General features: G+C 45.3%; 1 protein-coding gene across 4 annotated transcripts in view; it reads left to right on the forward strand.

The window, feature by feature from the left end:
* trappc8 (trafficking protein particle complex subunit 8) overlaps positions 1 to 19,310 on the forward strand; it is a 35,172-nt gene extending 15,862 nt beyond the window's left edge. For all 4 annotated transcript variants that reach the window (XM_012831535.2, XM_031575288.1, XM_012831536.2 and 1 more), the window contains 17 exons: positions 1,451 to 1,675; positions 2,121 to 2,241; positions 2,915 to 3,109; positions 3,289 to 3,458; positions 3,718 to 3,792; positions 3,980 to 4,079; positions 4,790 to 4,944; positions 5,558 to 6,057; positions 6,963 to 7,164; positions 7,445 to 7,541; positions 9,245 to 9,313; positions 9,472 to 9,530; positions 12,383 to 12,577; positions 15,252 to 15,353; positions 16,867 to 17,009; positions 17,348 to 17,437; positions 17,558 to 19,310. In XM_012831535.2, the coding sequence (XP_012686989.1) occupies positions 1,451 to 1,675; positions 2,121 to 2,241; positions 2,915 to 3,109; positions 3,289 to 3,458; positions 3,718 to 3,792; positions 3,980 to 4,079; positions 4,790 to 4,944; positions 5,558 to 6,057; positions 6,963 to 7,164; positions 7,445 to 7,541; positions 9,245 to 9,313; positions 9,472 to 9,530; positions 12,383 to 12,577; positions 15,252 to 15,353; positions 16,867 to 17,009; positions 17,348 to 17,437; positions 17,558 to 17,792 (2,733 nt within the window). In that variant the 3' untranslated portion in view covers positions 17,793 to 19,310. The remainder of the gene's footprint in view (positions 1 to 1,450; positions 1,676 to 2,120; positions 2,242 to 2,914; positions 3,110 to 3,288; positions 3,459 to 3,717; positions 3,793 to 3,979; positions 4,080 to 4,789; positions 4,945 to 5,557; positions 6,058 to 6,962; positions 7,165 to 7,444; positions 7,542 to 9,244; positions 9,314 to 9,471; positions 9,531 to 12,382; positions 12,578 to 15,251; positions 15,354 to 16,866; positions 17,010 to 17,347; positions 17,438 to 17,557) is intronic.
* The last annotated feature ends 33 nt before the right edge of the window (positions 19,311 to 19,343 follow it).

Here is a 19,343-nt window from a genome sequence, read left to right on the forward strand (position 1 = left end):
CAAACTCACACACTACTTCAGGCCTACACATACAGCAGGGTTTCCATTAGTCTGTAATATTGGATTTTGCCTGGTAAAATCGATTTAAAAAAAAAAAAAAAAAATGCTAAATTAAAAACTTACTGGTTAAAATGTCAGGCAATACTGCTCATACAAAACATAAAGGACATTTGTGTATTAACCAGAGCAAATAAATCGATAACGGAACTATATGTTATTGTTCTGATCTTATTTTATTAATGCGAGTCACAATCCGATCGCTTCCTACTTCCATTAGACTGCATAGGGAGATAACGAATTTGATCCAGTCACGTTACATTCTCCGTGACGCTTCAGTCTGACCTCTGCCATCCAAAGCATTCACCACATTCCCAGTAAAGGCAATGAATAGAAAATCTAATTTTGATTGTCAGACACATCATGGTGATTAGCTAATCAATTTGTGCTATTTCTACGAGGAGGGCATCATCAATCAGAAATACCAGCGGCTCTCTGGGTTTGGTTGATAACCTATAACGTGACGTTAAATCCCAGCAACCTTAAGAAGTAGGATACTTCACTTCTCGGGGTAGTTACGTTTGTCGTTTATGTTCGTGTTCGTACCATAGATTTTTATTGAAATAAATAATAAGTGTGTGTGTGTGTGTGTGTGTGTGTGTGTGTGTGTGTGTGTGTGATGTATGTGCATACATACATATATAGATTTACACACATATTTCTAAACACACAAATGCTGTAGACTCATAAACACTTACATACCCTCTGCTAAATCAGAGCATGTACACATGCACATACCTGCCACATAAACAAACAAACAAACACACACACACACACACACACACACACACAGAGAGCCTCTTTTGAAGGGCGTACACACAGGAAGACACTAGCAGTGATGTAGCATCGAGAGACCATTAAATGTTAATGAAATACAGTGATTCACAGTGATTTCAAGAGAAATGACAGTTGGCGACGCAAAGTGGGAGGGTTCAGAGTAATCTCAACTTTAAGGCCATGTGATTTAGGCGATTACCAATGGGACTGAAGGAGACCGTTGACTGACAGATGATGGCAGGAGTGAGTTCCCCAAACGCTGCCCGCAAGGAAACAATGTCCATGATCATAGTTCACCCATTACTGTTACATCATAAAGAAATTCGATTCCTTGGTGACCTATGTGAGTCCAGACTAGGGATATGTTTATCATCTTGTAAATGCAAATATCGAGCTAGCTAGCCAGCCTACTGCTTGTTGCACTCTGAAACTTTAAAACCTGGAAATAAAGAGGGAGGATACCTTGGCAACGAGAGCTTGAAATGCCCACCAGCAACTAACAGTCAGCTTCAAAGCGATGGGCGCTGATCAAATGACTCTATATGTATACGGCCCTTTACTCTTGTCCTCTGTCCTTTACTCTTGTCCTCTGCTTCTGTGCGCTCTCCCTCTTCAGCGGAGGCATGCGCTGCGCTGCTACTGCCAAGCTCTGCAGGTGTATCGTGGGAAGGGCTGGTCGCTGGCAGAAGACCACATCAACTTCACCATCGGCCGGCAGTCCTATACACTCCAGCAGTCTGACAATGCGGCAGCCGCCTTCCGGCACATTCTCATCAATGACAGCCAGCAGAGTCCCACCCAACAGGCCGCCTTCCTCAGGGAGTACCTCTATGTCTACAAGGTGAGGGTCTAGACTCACACTCACAACTATTTGTAGACATTTGTACTAATTCACTCATATGTACAGAACACCCTCAGATATGTGCATGCATCCATACAATCCTGCAAATTCATTCACACATTAAGTATGATTATGCAGTGAACCTGAGTATGCTCACACATTAAATATGATTATGCAGTGAACCTGAGTATGCTCACACATAGTTTATACCGTCAGTAATGCTCAGGCACTATATCGTGGATACATCACACAACACAGTGTCAAACAAATCCACTTAGACATATAGATACTCTAACACAGACATACACACTCACATCCGGTTACCGATACAAATAATTGACTCCGTATAGTATGATATGAGGAGAGGTTAAAGAACAGATGGATGGAGATGCCAGTGTGTGAGGTGCGAGGGATTGCTCAGGTGTGTGTTAACCTCTGCCCTCAGAGCGTGAACGGGTCGCCAGGGGAGAGCGACTCGGAGTGTGTGTTGCCTCAGCTGCCTCTGCCCTGCCTCAACAGTGCACAGACACGGGTCTTCTTCGGCCACGAGCGCAGGCTCGCTGAAGGTGAGAACACACACACACACACAGACCTGAAGGCTGTCCATGATACACACAAATGTATGTAATGTATTTGTAATGTATGTGTGTGAGAGCTAGAAAGTCAGACCACTATCATTTCTCAGAGAACTTGAAACACACCTGAAAAGTTCACTCAACACCACTTACCTGCTCAGTAGTAATTACTGCTATTTTTCTGTTCACACACACACACACACACACACACACACACACACGTCTGACACGTATACAGACTCATGTTCTGTCACAGACATACATTAGAGCAGCAGCCTTGATTGCCTACTTCTTAACGAGTGAAGAGACTGTTGAAGAGGAGAAAAAGTAGCCCTCTGGGCTTTTCAGCTCAATTAAACTTTCAAGAAAAATCATAATTAAAACCATACAGACTTGGTGCAGGCTAGCCATGTATAACACAGACATTACACACTCACACACACACATCCACACACTCGGCAATGGAGGAGTGATGAAATGAAAAGATGTCAGCCATCTTTCCTCTCTGTTACGCCTGTTAAAAGAGGCTTACTAGCAGTTTCACATGGTGCAAGATCTATATCCTTTCCTTTACACTCGAGAAACTAAATTTTACTGACTTAATTCTTAATTCTAGAACTTAAGCAGCAAAGGGTTTGTTTTGTGTCTGTGTGTGTGTGTCTAGGTGAGAAGCAGGCAGCGACGCACGTGACACTTGATCAGGAGTGCGATGTAGATCTATCGCGGCTCTGGATCCGATTGGAGGAGCAGGTGGTTGCCATGGTGAATCGGGGCGTGGTGCCGTCCTCGTTCCAGCCCAACCAGGCCTGCCTCAGCCAACACACGGACAACCTCCGATTCCCGCTGGCTGTCGTCGAGGGTAAGCATTTCACACAGTCACGCTCACACCATGTTGACACACACACACACACACACACACACACACACACACACCGACTCCACAAAATGCCATTGGCTGTAGTATCTGTCTCTATATCTCCTTTGCCATTCCTCTTGCTCTCTCTCATCCTCTGCATGTGTTCTCTTCTCTTTGTTCAGAACCTATCATCGTGGAGGTGTCTTTCCGGAACCCTCTGAAGGTGCCTCTAAGTCTGTCCGACCTTTCGCTGCTATGGAAGTTTACACCCAAAGATTTCAGCAGACCGCCAGATGACACAGACACCTCTTCTCAGAGCATCACCAACGAGAAAGAGGCCGCCAACGCACAGGTACACACACACACACACACACACATACACATACACACACACACACACACACATACACACACACACACACACACACACACACACACACACACACACCAACCAAAGTATGATCCACTCAAAAAGTATAGTCACGTACAACCCTGTCAGAACTGAACACAGTCAGAGAATCAGCAATTTGAGTGAGAGACACAGTGGATACACACTCAGACAGACTGCAAACACACTGCAAAAATACTGGGTGTGTGTTACTTTTTTGCAGACCACACCGAAGAATGACGTCATCACTGCTGAGGTTATTTCCGAGTTCAGCATGAGTCCAGAAGAGACCAGAGTGGTGAGTGTTTCCCTCAGCCAGCTCCCTTCACCTCTCTGTCTCCTCTTGTATTCCTCCCCCAACACACACACACACACACACACACACACACACACACACACACACACACACACACACACACACACACACACACACACACACACACCCCTTCTCTGTCTCTCTATCCCTTTCTGTGTGTTTCTTTCAGGCACGGTTGAAGTTGTTGCCCCACCAGACAGGAGAGTTGCGGATTCTGGGTGTTGTGTATAACCTAGGCACTGGGGACTCGGGAAACAGCTCAGCAGAGGGTAGGCACACCACACACACACACACACACACACAAATGGGTTACACACACTCGGTCATTAATGCAAGCTAATCTTGACATACATATTAGGGGTGTAATGGTACACAAGTCACGGTTCGGTATGTACCTCGGTTTGGGGTTCACAGAGGTACATTTTCAGGGAAATAATTATTATTTTTTTCCCCATTTATTTTGAAAAATGTAAACATTCAAAAGTGGCTCATTGGCCATAATTCTTACAGTAACAGTTAAGGCACTCATATACTGGCATATTGTCAATAAGGAAAACATAAGTAACAAAAGTAAGTAATGTCAGTCATGCTGCATTCTAGGACTGTTGGTATTAGCTGAACGGCAGCTTGCGTCTATACTACAGCTAGTAGACAATTGATTCACTGCCAAAACGTTCCGGGTAAAATGTGCGCCAAAGAATCTTTGTTTTCCGTGCGTGCGAGTAGTAGACGCTAGACATAAATAGACTATTTTGATAGCAATTGTTTGGTTTACTGGGCGTACCGAGCCGAGGAATTTGTATACTGTACCAAACGGGAGCGTTACACCTCTAATACAATGGTTTAAGAATATATGTGTGAGTGTGTGTGTGTGTGTGTGTGTGTATATGTGTGTTTGAAATGCAAATGCTGACATCCCTACATGGTTAGAGTTATTATTTGCGTGTGAGTATATTTGTGTGTGTGTGTGTTTTTGCAGGACTTCCGCTGGGAGGACTGAGTGTGTGTGGCAGGCAGTATCTAGAGATTCAGGGCCCGCGACTCAACCAGACGAAAGAGGAGAAGACCAGCGTGAATCACGGACAAGACCACCGCCTCGACCCAATCATTGCCCCACCCATGCCCCTGCTAGAGGTGTGTGTGCGTGTGCGTGTGCCAGACATGTCTATATATTTGGAGGATCTGGTTGGTCAGGGATGTGCTAATGTCATGAGAAGTTGCCTTACGTGTGGATTAGCTACATTTAACTGAAATCTACTGACCGCTGCAAGGACAACATTGCGCTCATGGATGCACCCTGCAGAGCATCTCTGCTGTGCACACCCAGCTGCTGCACTCCCCAACCTGTGGTTCATCTGCAGCTGTGTGTGTGTGTGTGTGTGTGTGTGGCCTCCTGTGGTTGCTGGCTCAGTTTCTCTGGCACTGACCCATAAAGTCTGTTTTTAAAGCCTGTTACTGTTAGCAAACATCAATCAGTCACTTGGGTAAATGATAGCCCCCCTCCTATGCCATCAGCTAACGGATGGATAAACGACATTCGTCCACACACAAATACTCACACACAGACAACATGCACAGACAACACAGGCAAACTCCATTTCATCCTTCCCATAATCAATTTTAAAATCTCTTTGCCCTCCCTTTCTGTGTACCCCTATTCCTTTTCCTCCCTTCCACTACCCCCCCCCCCCTCTCTGTCTCTCTCTCTGTCTCTCTCTCTGTCTCTCTCTGTCTCTGTGTCTCTCAGGTGTTCTTCCTGCAGTTTCCTACGGCGCTGCTGTGCGGTGAGCTGCGGAAGGCCTGGGTGGAGTTTGTGAACGTGAGCGGCGTGCCCCTGGCCGGCCTGCGCGTGGCCTCCACCCACCCGCACTTCTTCACGCTGGGCGCCCGCGGCAAGGACCACGCCCGCACCCCGCTCTCGCCCACCGCCTCCGAACACAACTCCGCCTACAAGACGGTCTCGGCACCGCCTTCCACCGTCGCCACGGTCACGCTGGTGTCGCCGGCCGAGTTTGGCGGCAGTGGAGTCGGGGTCAGCGGAGGGCCAGAGGGGATGCCCACTGGAGGTGGTAGTGGCTGCAACAGCAGCAGCAGCGGAGTGGTGGAGGTGGAGCTGCCCGGTCAGGCCCTCCAGCCGGGGGAGGCCCTCCAGGTGCCCATGTGGCTGCGGGGGCCTGACACCGAGGGCGTGCACGAGATCCACTTCCTTTTCTACTACGAGAGCACGCAGAAGAATGGCAAACTCAGGTAGGCATTGGAGGAAGGGAGCGGGAATAGGTGATGTGGGAAGAGATAGAAAGAGGATAAGAGAGAGAGAGAGTGAGAGAGTAAGAGGGGGGGGTAATAGAGAGAGGGTGAGGATAAGAGAGAGTGAGAGAGAGAGAGAGTAAGAGAGGGGGTAATAGAGAGAGGGAGAGGATAAGAGAGAGTGAGAGAAAGAGAGAGAAAGAAAGAGGGATATGCGGAACGAGGTGGAGATAGGGGAGAGGGAGGAGAGGGAGAGATCCACAGGTCCATAATGAGAGTGCATAGAACAACCGTGAACTCATTTACTGAATGAGAGGGGGGAGGGGAGTGGTGCAGTGGCGTGGCAAGAAGAGGGAGAAATGAGGAGAGGGGGATGAGGAATGAGTGGGAGTGGAGGAGGGCAGGGGGTTCAATAGAAAATGTGGGTTGGGGGAGGGTAGAGGGCAGCAGAGAAAATGGAAAAGTCTATTAGTTGCATGCAAGTAGTCAGCCTTTACCTGCCCTTGCATAAATGTGAGCGACACTAAAATTAAATACCTGGTGAGTCAAGTGAATTTGTCTGTTTGCGTTCATATATGTGTTTGCGAGTTTTCTAAGAGATTGTATTTTTTCTGTGTGTGTGTGCGTGTTTGTAAGTTGCATCAGTGGAGGCTGAAATCAGAGATTAACGTGATTGTGTGACTAAGTTCATTAAGAGATCTTTCATCTGCCCAATTAATGGTCATTAAATGCTTCCATCGTACAGATACTTTTATTAGAAATGAGTCATCGCTCTTCCTTTTCTGCCCTCTCCTCTTCCATCTTTTTCCCCTCGCTCTCTCTGTCCACATCTCTTCCTTCATGTCTTCCACTCCTCCTTCCACTACTGACTCTCTCTTTCTGTCTCTCTTCTCACGGCCTCTCAGTCATAGGGTCCTACGGCACACGGCTGTCATCTGTGCGATCCGGTCGCTGTGTGTGCGGGCCACCGCCTGCCGCAGCAACACTCTGCACGTGCCCCAAACACACGCGCCACCGGCACCGGCACCACACCCAGCCCAGCCACTTAGCCAGGACGAGAGGAGCAGCAGCATGCTGGTTTTTGTTGACGTGGAGAACATCAACACAGTAAGAGACTTCAAGGGCACCGGAGATAAACACAAACACACACACACACACACACACACACACACATCAACACACATTTATATTGCAAATCCTATGTCTAAGTACAAACACACTTGCCCTCAACACCTTGGAATCCAATTCAAGTAACTGCATTTTTTCTCTCTCTCTCTCTCTCTCTCTCTCTCTTTCTTTCTTTCTTTCTTTCTTTCTCTTTTTCTTGCTCTCTCTCTCTTTCTTTCTCTTTTTATCTTTCTCTTTATATCTCTCTCTCTCTCTGTAGAGTGAGGTTGGAGTGCGTGAGTTTCACATAGTGCAGGTGTCCAGTAGCAGTCGTCACTGGAGACTCCACACCTGCATTAACCCAGCTGGAGACAAAGGTGTGTATGTGTGTGTCTGCTGTGTGTTTAACTGGAAATGACACTCCACAGGGTAGCTCTTATGTTTCTATAGAAACAGTCTCTGAATTGGAAGTGTGTGTGTGTGTGTGTGTGTGTGTGTGTTGCTTCATTAGTACCTGACTATGTAACTCTGCCTTTTCTACAAACAGATCACACACGTACAGTTATACAGTGCACTACACACAGGAACTCAACCTCTCAGATCAGTGATGGCCGTATGCCATGGCACTGCACAGATAATAACACACACACACACACACACACAAGGTAGTACCACTTAGCTGTTACAAGGAAATTGGGTCACATTGAGAATCTGCTGACTCATTCCTAGTAAGGCAACATCATTGCTCTTCATTTCTCCCTCTCCCTCTCTCTCACACACACACACACCCCAAGAGCAAGTTAGAGTGGGGAAAAGAGCACTTAGCCTTTGAAAGGGAATTGGGTCACACCGAATCCAGCTGAGTGCCCCAAAATGGAGCAATATACTGAGATGATACCACTCAGAGATGCTTTCAGTCACCTGTTCTAACACCTTTTCCCCCTCATAAACACACACACATGCGCACGTATATTTGTACACAAACACAATTATTCAGTATCACAATTTGCCACACATTTTGCACACCCTTATGCACACACACGTACACACTAACACAAAACAATTTCATGCTCTAACACTCCAACACACACACATGTCCACACTCGCTCAGTCTGACACCCACTGCCATACCATCAACCCAGGGGATACACACCACCAACTCATTTCCACACAAACTTTTCACAGACACACCGGCAGACACTCTCTTCTGACATTTCGGTACCAGTCTAGACGGGCATAAGGCCACTGCCAAGCGCTTGTGGAACAGATTAGTCACGTCCAGCCACCCATTCCTCATTAGTGTACCACTGCCCCTTTAACACGATCAGTCATGCTTCGTTAGTTAAGCCTGGCTAATTGCGGCCTGTCAGTAAATGACTGTCAGTGACCCGTCACACCGTTGCTAGGTGTGTGTGTGTGTGTGTGTGTAGGGTTAACTTCATGAGTGAAGACTCGCTCCTTGACCCATTTCCAGTTGGCCTTGGTTCTGACTGGTGACTGGAGCGGGTGGGCGGGTGGGCAGACTGACTGAGCGAGCTGCTGCCAGTGGAGAGGGGGAAAAAACTGGTCCCTGCCAGCAGCTTCCAGACCACTGAATGGGGGCCATCAGTGCAGATTAGAGCTAATAATTTGACGAGGCAGGAAGTGTGACACATTAACGAGGAGATGCAAATGAGCTGTGATGTGTACCGTGCAGAGAAGGAGAGAGAGAGAGCACAGGGAGGCGGAGAGCGTCGTAAACTCCTTCCAGGAGCAAAGCACATGAAGTGTCTTTTAACACGCTGGGATGTCTTTGGACTTGTGCGTGTCAGCTCGGGTGGCTTCTGTTGAGGGGGAAAAAGGGAGGAAAGAAAAGCTGTGTTGAAGAGAGGGTAAACGCGCAGGTGTGGCGCGCTCCTGGCCCCTAGCGCTCTGTGTTACTCAGGGGGTAACTGTGGCTCTGTGGCTGTCTGGGTGCTGTTTGTTACTTATTTTCACTCCGACATTTAACGCATTTGTCTACAAATGGCTTCAGGTCTGAGTAGAGCTGGGATCATGCTAATCTCCCTCTCTCCTTCTCTTCTGTCTCCTCCTGTTGCAGACTCAAAGCTGGGGAGCAGAGAGAGGGGAAAGCTGTGTTTCAGAGCCAGCAGATGCAAACCACAACAAGGTACGCACACACACTGTCTCTCTCTCTCACACACACACACACACACACACACACTCACACACACTCTCACTCTCACTCTGTCACCCATACACTTCCTGAGACTTCTGAACCCAGGACAAACAAACATACTCATCTCATCTGTCTGTGTGTTCCTGCAGCTACCTCAGATGTTGAAGACAAACTCACTTTTGCAGACCTGAACTTAGGAAATGAGCAGGTAGGTGTAACACATACATTTACATACAAACACACACGAGAAAAAAAGAGAAGTGTTTGTCTAATGACAGAGGTCTTGTAGTTGTCATCACTCTCACACTCAAGGTCTCATGCCAGGGTTTTTCCTGCATAGAGAAAATTTGGGCGCGCGCCTAAGCCGTTTCCCGAGCGCCTACAACAAATCCGAGCGCCTAAGGCAAAAAAAAAAGTTCGCGATCAAAGTATTTTTTTAAGATAATGTAGGCAACTGCTAGCTAGCTAGATGATGTCGGCAACTGCTAGCTAGCTAGCTGCTTGCTCAAATTCAAACCAACGTCTTCTCTAAACTGGCAAGCTAGGAGCAGCCTCTGTTCAATGGTTGGCTCAGGGGGTGGGATGCGCCTTCCAGGCAGCTGCTGACTTGAAGTCGATGGTGAGGGCTCAAAACACCATTAAGCCGCAATTCATCACGCGTGCAATGCATGTCAGCGAATATGTTCTCAATAGTATGTTTCAAGTATAGGCTACAGCCGAAACCTCGTTCTGTTTTGATCAATAGTAATCGAGTTGATAACCGTGTCTTGTCTGAACAATACGCAACTGTGAGGTGCGCGAATGGACAGAGCGGCCAGCTGCCAATCACTCAACTTGCGTATGCATCCTGACTTCATCAGTCGGCGGGGATTTTGAGCATAACATTCCATTTTTAGTATTCATGGCTTTCAATGTATTAAAATATCTGCTATGTTGAGGACCTACACAGGTGTAGGCTATTATTTGATTTGTCTACCCGTTTGAACGAGTACCAGTAGACCGCGGGGCCTCGGGAGAGGCAGACAACCGCATTGGTTTATCAATGAAAGCTCAGCTCGTTCTGAGGAGAGCGGATAGATTTGTGTTGCATCTCGAATATAATAATATTAATATTATCATTGATAAACCGGTGCGGTTGTAAACTGTTGTTCCGCTGCGAGGGCCAGCCCGACGTGCACGAATACACCTGTACAAATGCAAATGAAATGTCCACTCAATGCTGACAAAAGTTTGATGTCCAACGCAGCCTCCATTGGTGGGCCAATAGAAGTTAAACACACTATTAAACATATTTGTGGACAGTTTTAATAATAAAAACAAAAATAATGGTATGTAGGTTTGTACAATAAAAATGAATAGTAATAATAGATAAACTTGAATTTCATAATTTGTGTGTTCCATTTCTGACCACTGGTTAGTTCTAGATTCTATTGATATACATTTCAGTAGTTTGCATATATATGTAAAGAGGTAAACCTTGAGCATCTTTGAACCATACATGATGGCACCATGGGGCTTAGGCTATAGATTGACAATAGTCCATCTATTTTAATCTAAAGTGGAAGCAAAATGATTTCCTCAAGCATATCCTCCATTATTTATGAAATGGTAAAATGTAAGCTAATAAGGTGACACAGTAACACAGACTGTGCACGCATAGCGCGCAATTTAGTTTTTTTGAGCACCAAAGACCCATTTTGACCCAGGAAAAACCCTGCATGCAAATGAACCCAGCTATCTTAGCTATCTAACTCTGCCTTAGGGATCCATGTTAACAGTTGGCAGTTGCTAGGGTATTCTTATAAGAACTAATTAGCTGCTGAGTTAAAGTTATGTATTTCAGGGCTTTTCCTATTATATAGTTTTAAGTTAAATTGAGGAGACTGTAACGTTGGCTAGATAATTATTTATCAATTAATACAAATGAACTCTGCCATTTAAACCGTTCAAGGTTATTTAAATTTCCATAGTTAGCTAGCATAGCAAGTTGGCAACCATAGCCTCCAGACAATACAGTTTGCTGCACAGCCTGAAACAAAGTTTAATTTCTCAAAATCAGCTCACCAATAAAAGACCATATTTGGTTCAAAGTGATCGCAATCAGTGGATTATGTCGAATGGCTTCACATTAAACAATCCTGAGAGAAATAATGGGACATTTATTGAGGCCAGGGCTTACTCTGATATTAGTGCAGGAGAAGTCCCTTCCCCTTGCCTTTCCTGAAGAGGGGAATCTTGTGGAGGACACTTGAGGAGTGGCAGAAAATTGTTAGTTTGTAATTGTAGTTACTAGGTTGCTAGGGGACAGATTAACGGTCTGACTTGGCCGTAGCAAGGACACTGGTTCCCATTCCCACTTCACTAGCCTGGATACCAGACCGAACTTAGACAACATTTGAAGTCGGGAAGTTCGGTCTGGCATTGCTCCATTGGGGAGAAACTATCTCCGAACAGAAATAGTCGGACCAATCAAATTGTCAAGGCGGGCTTTATACGATGATGGACAGATGATCAACAGTAACGTAATCAACCACGTCACCAAACGTTTTCAACAAACATGGCTGCCGCTGGAGAGCTGAAATGTATAGATTCAAGTCCATTTAGACATTGACAGTGCCTTAATTTTGAAAGAGGAACAGAGAAACGCGATCAAGGCATTTGTCAATCGAAAAGATGTTTTTGCCTTCCTTCCTACGGGATCCGGTAAAAGTTTAATTTATCAGCTGGCCCTGGTCACATACTACGTTGTTCTGATTGGTTGTAGGTAACCAATTGAGCGAAGAGGCATTTTTTCTCCTGGTTCGGTTGAAACACGCCCCATAATCACAGCCCAATGGAGCGGTATCAGACTCATATTCTGACTAGAATTATGAGTATGACATCGTCAGGCTACCACTTCACACTAATACAGTTAATTAACATCAAAATAAACAGCTTTCAATGTAAGTAGGAATTGGGTCTTACTTCCCTCTGTATGCATGTGTGTTAATATGTGTGTGTTTTTGTGTGTGTGTTTGTGTGTGTGTGTGTGTGTGTGTGTGTGTTTGTGTGTGTATCTAGATCGTGAGCTCCTCCACTCCATGTGCGGACTTCTTCTTCCGCCGAGGCCCCTGTCCTGATCAGAAGAAAGCTGCCGTGGTGGTTGCTGCAGCTTGGGGACAGTATGCGGCGGCGCCTGGTAGTGTTGCCGACGACAACCTGGCAGTGGTGAAGAAGTGCAGCGAGGTGGAGCTGGACCTCATTGTCCTGTGGAAGGTGTGTGTGTGTGTGTGTGTGTGTGTGTGTGTGTGTGTGTGTTCAACTCAACTCAACTCAACTCTGTCACTTTGGAAAGTGGTAAATGTATATAGTGGGTGGCTTAACAGGTGTTATCTGACTTATAGCCTTTGATGGGGTTTTAAAGTACCCTTTTTGCTGTTGCTCCAGGCTACCACAGCTTTAGGTAACATGGACTGAAAGTAAGGCTCGATCATGTCCTTAAATGAAAATCAGTTTGGAGGTTGTCTGTGGCGGATGACTGACTCTACCTCCCAGTGCTCACTTCACCCACTCAGGGAGCTTCTGCCTACCTAGGCACCTAGCACATTCCCATTGCTGTAAACGCAGCAAGTAGTCTCTTGGTTCAGTGCCAGAAGTGCTGGTACCAGAACCACTTCATTGGACACACTTCCATGTGTAAAATTAATTGTGCCACCTGCCCATTGCCAATTGGTTAACATGGTGTAATTCGGCAGTCTGTGCTAGTGTGTGGCTCTCCCCTCTCTCTCCCCTACAAACTGGATTAACAGTCATTCAACAGTCATCCAAAAGGAGATAAGTCATTGCTTCTTGACTTCTCCAAGCTGACAAACCAAACCAGGGCTCCAGACAAAAATAAATACATAAATAAAATCCTTTGGAGCCATTTGCTCCTAAACCTCCAATATTAAGGTGCCATTTAGGCAATTTAAGAATACATGTTGCATCACAAACTTTTCACAGATCACAGTTGTTGTGATCAGTATAGTTTGGTCTATGCTTTCTTTAGTGAGCTGACAATGCTTCACAATGGGTTCTGTAGCCTATTGCAAGGTATTTCTGAGGCAACAATATTAATGACAATATGATAAAATACATGAAAAGTCTTAATTGTTACTAATTTACGCAAGACAGCATATTTGCTAAATAAAGTCAAGTGCATAGTCTACTAACAAATAAAGCAAGGTTTTCAAATGTTATGAACTTAAAAACAAATCCTTCAGTACAACTCAAAGTGAAAGCTCATGACACTAACAGCTCATAGTAAACTCGTAGGAGCATAGGAAACAAAAAAGGTGTGATGTTGTCATGAATCCAAAAAGTCCTTTTAATGAGAGTACTATGCCTTGTTTACTTTTTAGAAGTGGACACATCACATTCACCACTTATGCTGAATAACAGTATCATCAAAATATATTATTATAACTCACAATTAACTTTCAAATACTGATATATAAATAAAATATCAAATACAAAAAATTCTCACCATAATCACCTCATCTTAACACAACCATTTTTTCAGGTTCAACGACACAACTGACATAACGTTATCAGTCTGGCAATATGTGTGACTTGGATAGTATTTACAGTAGCCTAGTTGTCAAAGAGCTTTGGTGAGTTGCTGCAAGCTTAATAAATCTGGAAAACCTAGAAAAATCTGTTTTGGGCCTGAAGGGACCAGCATTTGAGATTTTATAGTTAATAAGAATATGTCAATAATTCAATGTTTATTATACCTAGTTATAATTGTTACTTTTATTTGGATTCCACGAGCATGTAAGCATTTCCTGGGTGAATATACTTGATTTTGACCAGGGGAGTGAGGTGCGACATTGCTCTCACCTTCCCCCCCAGGTCGGGACAAAGCTTTGTATCCAGGGCTTATTTGAATAGACGGTAACACCCCTAAACTCAGCTTTTAAGAGCAAATCCTACAATGGATAATTTAGATGAGTCTGAGGTGAAGCTGTGAGTGGAACTTCAGGCTTTGTCTCCCTTGGTGGCCACCACTGTACAAGAAAAGCAGCCACCAGCATCTCTGCCCCCCCATGTGAACCGCACGCCTGCTCGCAAGATTGGCGCCTGACGAGACTGCGACATCACTTGGTCCGACACCTACCAATCCAAATTGCGGAGTATTCCAGGGTGTGCAGTTATAATTGTGAATGCATCAGCTCCCACAACCCATTCATTACCTCTTTATTAAGCTTTCAGCATTCTCACCCTTTGTCACTGTTAATCACGGCGCTGTCTCTAAACACAACACTCCCTTCAATTTCCCATAATTTGTTTATAATCACAACTGTCACCGTTAACTCTAACTTCATCTATTTCAAAAACATCCTAACGCTACTTTTGCAAACTATAAAGGCTCAAAGATATTTAAAGAAGCATTGTGGAGTTCTGGTCTAAAACTGGTGAGGTACCAACCTAAGAATCATGTAGAAACCTTTCCAACACTACCAACAGCCCTGTTGGCACTGATAAAAGCTTGCTCGCTGGCGTCTTTTGGCGATATTGATGCTGATGTTATGCTGTAAAGGCTTTTCCTGCATTTTTGCGTGATATTTCGAGCAAAATCACAGAACTACATGCTGCATAATATCAAAGTTAATTTGAAGATGGTGCCAAAAGTAGTTTCCCATTTAAAAACATACCTCAAAAAGTGGCAAGTTGTTGCATTGTGTTGCTTTAATTCTGTTCACCTGTATTTAGTCTAGCTTTAGCTTTTTTCAAACCCTTTCAAAAAATCCTTTGATGTTACTTTAACCTTCTGTTTTGCTTTCTCATAGTATTATGTGTAATTGCAACTATTTGGGGGCATTGTGCTGCCTTGTATACATTGAAACTTATTTTCAAGGTAAGTGTAACTGAATGTTAATGGGTGCCATATGTTTATTTTGCTATGCAGGCATACGTTGTGGAAGATAATAAACAGCTGATCCTAGAGGGCCAGCTACATGTGTCTCTGCAGACTATTGGCAAAGAGGCGTGCTCTCTCACACACAGAGAGGTACGTACATATACACATACACATACACACACACACACACTCTCTCTCTCTCACTCACTCACTCACTCTCTCTCTCTCTCTCTCTCTCTCTCTCTCTCTCTCTCTCTCTCTCTCTCTCTCTCTCTCTCTCTCTCTCTCTCTCTCTCTCACACACAAAAACATTCTCACAGATCCATTCACCAGTTTTCACACAATTATTTGACTTTCACACAGAGAAAGGTACGTATACACTCTCCCTCTTTCTGTCTCTCTTTCATACACACATTCTCACAGATCCATTCACCAGTTTTCACACAATTATTTGACAGTCACACACACACTCACACACACACTCTCACATAGAGGAGATCTGTCTCTAGCTGATTTCCTAATAAACATTGAGCTTCTTCTCAGAATTACATTTTCTTCCTTGCACATTCTTCTCTCTTTGTATCCCTCTCTGTCCCTCTCTCCTTTTCTTGCTCTTCGCCTCTCTCTCACCATCTCCCCTGCCCTCCCCCCTCCTGTTTCACTGTGTGATGGAAATAAAAGCGGAAACCAGATTTCATGTTTGTAAACAGGGATTGTTGGAGGAAGAGGCATGTTAATGGGATTTATTCTGCCCTCGCGAATTAGAAGTCCATGGTGTCATTCATTCATACTCATAATTCAAAACCGGAAATAGCTCTTCAGATAAGAAATTCTGTCTATGAACTGCCCCCCTCAATCACACACACACCACCTTCTTTCTCCCGTCTCTTTACATCTCTTTGTCCGCCTACGGTGGTTCCCTCTGTCCATTTATCTCAGTATATTTTTGGCCTCTGGATTTATTCAATCCTGTCTGTCTGTTTGCTCTCTCCCTCTCTCTCTCTCTCTCTCTCTTTCTCTCTCTCTCTCTCCATCTTCCGTACAAGTTCTGTCCTTTATCTGCTGGGGCTTTCTCTATCCTTCCCTCCTCCCCTTCTCCCTCTCCCCTTCTCCTTCTCCCTCCCACGTTTTCCCCCTTGGGTAGCTGCACAGCATACTGTTGCATGGCAACAGTGTAAGAACATTCATTCACAGCGGAGTCGGGTGCCGGCACAGTGCACGTGGGGATTATGCACGTGAGGACAGCTGTGCACGTCACTGGTTATCGGTGAACATCACTGGGGCTTTTTATAGAAACGGGCAAACCGTTTCACCGGCCACCAGTAATGCAGCCCACTCCCACACACAGGAGTTCACACTCACACATGCACAAACACAGACAAACTAAAGCGGACCACAAACACAGCCAGTGTGACTTACTGTCATCACTGATACAGTTGTGTTCACACAGACATGTACATTCACAGTCACCCACGTACACATAGCCTAGTACACACATTCACCCCTAAATACACGACTCTAGCACTAATCTCTCTCACACACACACACACACACACACACTCGTTTGCAAACCATAACTGTTGCTCCACACACACATGCTGTGGATGTGGTAGGAAGTGTTGTATGGATGTGGCCTTAAAGTTCTCTTGTGTATTCTGAGCAGGAAAGCCAGGAAATGGTTCTGCTGAAGTTCAAGCCAGACCCCCCACCCCCACTGGCCAGACCCTCACAGGAGCAGCTCTCTCACCTAATCAAGACCTGCCTGCAGTACCCTCAAACCTACCAGCACCCCTTTCCACAGCAGAGGTACACTCACACACACACACACACACACTCACACACACACACACACACACACACACACACACACACACACACACCTACCAGCATCCCAGTAATGGTACAGTTTGCAGACTTGTGCACACTAAACCAGTCTTCAATACACGCACCTCATCACAGCAGTGTACACACACACACCTTATTTTCATTTCTGGTCTGACCTCCTTTAAGCACAAGGCTATGAATCATGATTTCCTTACCTGCTCTACAGGGATCTCTTCATACAAGATCAATTACCTTTAATCTACGTTCATGCTCTCCCTGTCTCTCTCCCTTCCTCTCTCCCACTCTCTCTCTCTTTCTAGTTTGTGTATGGTTCCAGTCACGCTGATGCTGTCGAACTGTTCGCTGGCTCAGGTTGATGTCATCATTGACCTTCGACACAAGTCTACCAGGTGGGGGCACAGAACTGTCCGATTTATAGTTCAGGTGGTCTTCACTGAAACAGTAGACTTGAAGGTTTAAAACAATTGTTTTTGCATTTGTGTGAATATGTGTGTGTGTTTTTTCCACAGCCCAGAGTCTCTGGATGTGTGCGGCGTGTTCGTGTGGCTGGGTCAGACGCAGTACAAGCTGCAGCTGGCTGCACAGGAGGTGCGCTGCGTGCGTCTGCGCGCCTGCTTCACCCAGCCGGGCGTCTACAACCTGGGCACGCCCCGCGTCTTCGCCAAGCTCGCCCACAGCACCAACATGTACGAGACCAGCCAACAGAGCGCCCTGCCCGCCCTCATCATCATAAACAGCGTCTAAGTGAGAGGTTCTGCACCTCGGCCGGAGCGCTTTCCTTTACCCTGCCCTCAACCACGACTGGCAACAGCGACTGCCGCAGCGACTGCTGCGACATCACTGTGAACCTTTTTACACAACGTCTTTGCGTTCTGTTGCTCTATCTCTCTCCGAAACTGCGACACGACTGCAACTCGCATTACTGCAATCTCTTTACATCTCAGCAGTGAAACTCTGGTAACTGCAACAACATGACTGTCGTCTCAGCTACCTTACTACAACTTTAGCACAACCTCACCACAAAAACTCCGCGCTGCAGTCTCTCCATCGAAAGAGTTGCTGCAGGATCACTAACATTTCTGCAGTTCCTCTTCCCCCGACTTCCCACATGACATCAGCCTCCCCCAAGTCTGTGTATCCAAATTCTCACAGTTAACGCCACGTCACCGTTACTGCAACCGCTCTTCAGTTTCACTGCCATCATTACCCCCCCCGCACACTCTTGGTATCCTAGATGCACTGCACCCACAAACAAGACATTTCTTTTCCATGAATGAATAAATGGGATGTGGAATTCAAATTCAAAATGAAGGTGAGTGTGTGTGTGTGTGTGTGTGTGTGTGTGTGTGTGTGTGTGTGTGTGTGTGGTGTGTGTGTCTGTGTGTGTCTATTGTGTGTCCTGTGTGAATGAGTGAACAGACAGGCAAAATAAGCAGACATCGAAATGGTGGTTGCCTATTCCCTGACAGGGCGTATTAATAGTCACTAAAACAATACTTGGACCTCTCCTGTTCTAGGAAGAGTATGGAGCACAGATGTGTTCCGGTGGTGCATAGATGTTTTGCAGATAAACTGGACATGGATGTTTCTCATCTCGTAGATGCTTTCAGAAGGACTTCACAGCACAGACAAACCCTTCTCTGATTTACTTTTTTTTTTTTTTTTTTTTTAAAGCATGTGTGTATGTCATTTCACCTTTGTGTGACCATGCTGACAGCTCTATGTTTGTGTGTGAGTGTGTGCATGAATGTATGTGTGTCCACTTGTCGATGGGGTGTACTTTCAATGATTGGCAGGTTTTATAGAACAGTTTTTCTTCTCCCACTCATCAGATTGTTGTGTGATTTTGTGTGAGTGGCTAACAGTGCCCACGGAAGCTCAAATTGTCCTCCAGCTGCTGATAAGAAGACCATCCGTCCTCTTACAGGAAAAAGACTCCATGACAACACCCAGTGGTAATAGACACAGTTGTCAAGGACACCGTATGGCCACAGGACAACTGCTGCCCAATTACCCCTAAGATGGCTGCTGTGTGTGTGTGTGTGCGTGTGTGCGTGTGTGTGTTTGAGCTGTGTTATTTCCACATGAATTGTTTTAATTTTCTACAAATTAATCATTGATTTATCTATCTCTTCGCACTCCCACATACTATTGGGCTGTATAAGTGTGAAGACATGACGGCTCTTCAGAAAATGATGTATTATATTTATAACAAATTGACTGTAAATAGAATAAAACATAACCAATAACCAACGATGATAATATGTATGATGTCTGTGTTTATTAAGCTACTGA

The sequence above is a fragment of the Clupea harengus genome, chromosome 10 (assembly GCF_900700415.2).
Source record: "Clupea harengus chromosome 10, Ch_v2.0.2, whole genome shotgun sequence".
Classification (NCBI taxonomy): domain Eukaryota; kingdom Metazoa; phylum Chordata; class Actinopteri; order Clupeiformes; family Clupeidae; genus Clupea; species Clupea harengus.